The sequence below is a fragment of the Somniosus microcephalus genome, chromosome 29 (assembly GCF_052327205.1).
Source record: "Somniosus microcephalus isolate GS21.2 chromosome 29, FLI_Smic_1.0, whole genome shotgun sequence".
In the NCBI taxonomy this organism is placed as follows: Eukaryota; Metazoa; Chordata; class Chondrichthyes; order Squaliformes; family Somniosidae; genus Somniosus; species Somniosus microcephalus.
Genome location: NC_141015.1, coordinates 6,401,097 through 6,405,187, shown reverse-complemented (window position 1 = coordinate 6,405,187; position 4,091 = coordinate 6,401,097). Strand labels below are relative to the sequence as shown.

Genomic DNA, 4,091 nt, shown 5'->3' with positions numbered 1-4,091 from the left:
AATTTCCCCTCAAATCCTGTCTAAACCTTCCCCTAAATACTTGAAATCTGTGCGCCTGGTTTTTGACCCCACTGCTAAGGGAAATAGGTCCTTTCTATCCACTTTATCTGTGCACCTCATAATTTTACACACCTCAATAAGGACTCCCCTCAACGTCCTCTGTTCCAAGGAAAACAGACCAAGCTTATCCAGTCTATCCACATAGCTAAGATTCTCTACTCCTGGCAAGATCCTTGTAAATCTGCTCTGTACCCTCTGTAGTGCAATCACATCTTTGCTGTAATGTGGTGACCAGAATTGCACGCAGTACTCTAGCTGAGGCCTAACTAGTGTTTTATACAGTTGAAGCATAACCCCCCTGCTCTTGTGTTCTATGCCACGGCTAATAAAGGCAACCATTTCTTATGCCTTCTTAACCACCTTATATACTTGGCCTGCTACCTTCAGGGATCTGCAGACATGCATTCCAAGGTCCCTTTGTTTCTCTACACTGCTCAGTGTCCTACCATTTAATGTGTATTCCCTTTCCTTTTTACCCCTCCCCAAATGCATTACCTCACACTTCTCCGGATTGAATTCCATTTGCCACGGTTCTGCCCACCTGACCAATTTATTGATGTCTTCCTGCAGTCTACAGCTTCCTTCTTCAGTATCAACCACACAGCCGATTTTAGTATCAACTGCATACTTCTTAATCATACCCCCTATATTCAAGACAAGATCGTTGATATATACCACAAAAAGCAAGGGACCTAGTGCTGAGCCCAGCAGTATGACTCCCACACTCACACACAGTACCAGAGACTGACAGATACAGAATTTATTTAACTCTCGCACACAGTATCAGGGACTGACATATACAGAATGAATCCCACACTTTCATACAACACCAGAGACTGACAGATACTGAATTAATCTAACTCTCACATACAGAATCATAGACTGACAAAGAGAAAATGAATCACACACTAACTCAGAGAATCAGAGACAGACAGGCACATAATGAATCCCACACTCATATACAGTACCAGAAAATGATAGGGACAAAATGAATCCCAATCTGATACAGAGTATTAAAGACTGAATGATACAGAATGAATCTCACTCTCAAACATAATACCAGAGACTGACAGACACAGAATGTACCTCACTGTCACATAGAGTATTTGACACTGACTAATTCAGAATCAATCCACACTGACACAGATTATCAGAGACTGACAGGTACAGATAAATCTCATGCTCACATACTGTATCAGAGATGGTCAGATACACAGAATTAATCTCACACTCACTTACATTACAAGATAGTGAGAGACAGAATTAAACTGACACATGCAGTATCAGAGATGACAGATACACAGAATGAATCTCACACTCTGAAACAGTACCAAATAGTGACAGAGACAACATTAATCTAACTCACACATACAGTATCAGAGACTGAAAGGTACAGAATAAATCCTAAACTCACATGCCATAGCAGGAACTAACAGATATAGAATAAATCTCAGTCTCACATACAGTATTAGAGATTGTCAGAGAAAGAGAATTAATCTCACACTGACACAGCGTATCAGACGGTGACAGACCCAGGATTAATACACACTCGTACACAGTACCAGCAAATGAAAGAGACAAAGTTAACCCCAAATTAAATAATGATTGGTGCAGAATGAATCGCACTCTCACATGCAGTACCAGAGATTGACAGATATATAACTACACTAACATTGACATATAGAACAGAGACTGACAGACAGAGATGGAGTCTCACAGTAACACAGAGCATCAGAGGGCCTGGCAGATACAGAATGAGTACACAATCACAGGCAGTGCAATTAATTTGCAGAGAGGTTCATTCCCACACTCACATACAGTACCAGATACTAGCAGAGATGGAAAGAATCTCAAACTAACATCAAGTACCAGAGACTGATAGATGCAGTACAAATCCTACTTTCATAAACCGAGTGAGTAGCATATTCATGCAGAAACCTTTGCTGAAATACAGTACGAGAGACAGACTGATTCAGAGCTAATTCAAAACTAATGTACAGCACCAGAGACTGACAGATACAGAATAACTCCGACACTCACAATCAGCACCAGAGACTGACAGATGCAGAATGAATTTCATACTCGCACACCGTCCCAATGATATATAATTACTCTAACACGCACATACAGAACAGAGACTGATAGACAGAGAATGAATCTTATAGTAACACAGAGAATCAGAGGGCTTGGCAGATACAGAATGAGTACACAGTCACATGCAGTATAGTTGATTTACAGATAGATTCAGTCCCACACTCACATACAGTACCAGATACTAGCAGAGATGGAAAGAATCTCAAACTAACATCAAGTACCAGAGACTGATTGGTGCAGTACGAATTCCACTTTCATAAACCGAGTGTATAGCATATTCATGCAGAATCCTTTGCTGAAATATAGTGCGAGAGGCGGACTGATTCAGAACTAATCTGACACTAACATACAGTACCAGAGACTAACAGTTACAGAATGAATCTCAGACTCACACATCCCAGTGACAGACAGATACTGAATTAATATCACACACACGTACACTACCAGAGAATGAAAGATTCCGAATGAATCCCAACACTGACACATGGTACCAGAGTCTGACGGATACAGATGGAATCCCACACTGACACATGTAACAGAGACTGAGATTGAGAATGATTCCAACAGGTACATAAATAACCAGAGACTGATACAGAACTATTCACACACACACACACAGTACTAGGGACTGGCATTACTGAACTAAAGTGGCGCAGACCACCCCGCAAGGCTTGAATATAGAGCACAGGTTGGACATTTAAATTGCAGACCCGTGCAGCAGAAGTGCTTGGGGCCTCTTTAATGATCTGGGAAATGGAGAATGGGAAGATGATGATTCCTCTGCGCTTGCAATGACCTTTCTGACTGCAGGGGGCGTGCTTGTGACAGATATTCAATCTGATTGGATACATAAAGCAGCCAATCAGAGAGATGCAGAACAATGGAAAACAAACATCACTCTTCAGCAGCCAATCACAACCATGTCCTTCACCCATCCCTCATTAGCATAGGGCGATGGGGGCAGCCTATTTAAGCCGGGCCCGGAGTGGGATTGTGTTATTTTGTGTCTGAAATCGAGTTTGGGAATGGTTGATGAAAAGAAAACAATGGCCAAGAAGGCCGCCAAGAAAACCGTCACTAAACCGGCAGCGAAGGGTGGCAAGAAGCGCAGAAGGTCGAGGAAGGAGAGTTACTCCATCTACATCTACAAAGTGATGAAGCAGGTTCACTCCGACACCGGTATCTCCTCCAAGGCCATGGGCATCATGAACTCGTTTGTGAACGATATTTTCGAGCGCATCGCGGGTGAGGCTTCCCGCCTGGCCCATTACAACAAGCGGCACACCATCAGTTCCCGGGAGATCCAGACCGCGGTGCGCCTGCTGCTGCCCGGGGAGCTGGCCAAGCACGCCGTGTCGGAAGGGACAAAGGCGGTGACCAAATACACCAGCTCCAAGTAAAATTGCACGCTGTCCTGAAAGAACAAACCCAAAACACAACGGCTCTTTTAAGAGCCACCCACAATCTCTCTGAAAGAGCTACACAAACGCATCTCCATTTAGACACAATTTACTGTAATTACTTCCTGAACAAGTGTGTTTGACAACGTTTGAATTTTCAGCTTTAGATTGAATTTTGTATTCTCATAAACCGTTTCACTGACCGGATCGACCTTAGCGTCTCTGTTGAATTCCCTGTCCAACAAACTACAAACACGATCCGTGGTCGCTATTTCCCTTTGCACTCAGACTGTATAACTCTTTCCAGAACGTGCCGAAGAATTAAAAGCTTGCTTTTGGAATGAGACACGGATTTGAGGAAGGCCGAATGGCCGTCAATGTGCTGTAATGATTTTGTAATAGATCTGAAGTGCAGAGTGCCTCCTTTAAGGAATTTTAATTATATTGTCCGCCTACTGCTTTTATGGAAAGCGAGTGGTCAGTGTCTGGCATGAACTGACTGAGAGGGAGGTGGAGGCAGACTCAATCGTAGCGTTC

At 43.1% G+C, this 4,091-nt stretch overlaps 1 protein-coding gene across 1 annotated transcript; it reads left to right on the top strand.

Annotated features, from left to right (window-relative positions):
* Positions 1-3,147: 3,147 nt before the first annotated feature.
* Positions 3,148-3,757, top strand: LOC147098435 (histone H2B-like). Its single transcript, XM_085970065.1, has one exon. The coding sequence runs from the start codon at positions 3,180-3,182 to the stop codon at positions 3,552-3,554; it is 375 nt and encodes a 124-aa protein (XP_085826191.1). The 5' UTR covers positions 3,148-3,179; the 3' UTR covers positions 3,555-3,757.
* Positions 3,758-4,091: the final 334 nt, after the last annotated feature.

Excerpts from the sequence above, each read along its gene's own strand:
- LOC147098435 (XM_085970065.1), top strand. The coding sequence starts at position 3,180 with ATGGTTGATGAAAAGAAAACAATGGCCAAGAAGGCCGCCAAGAAAACC.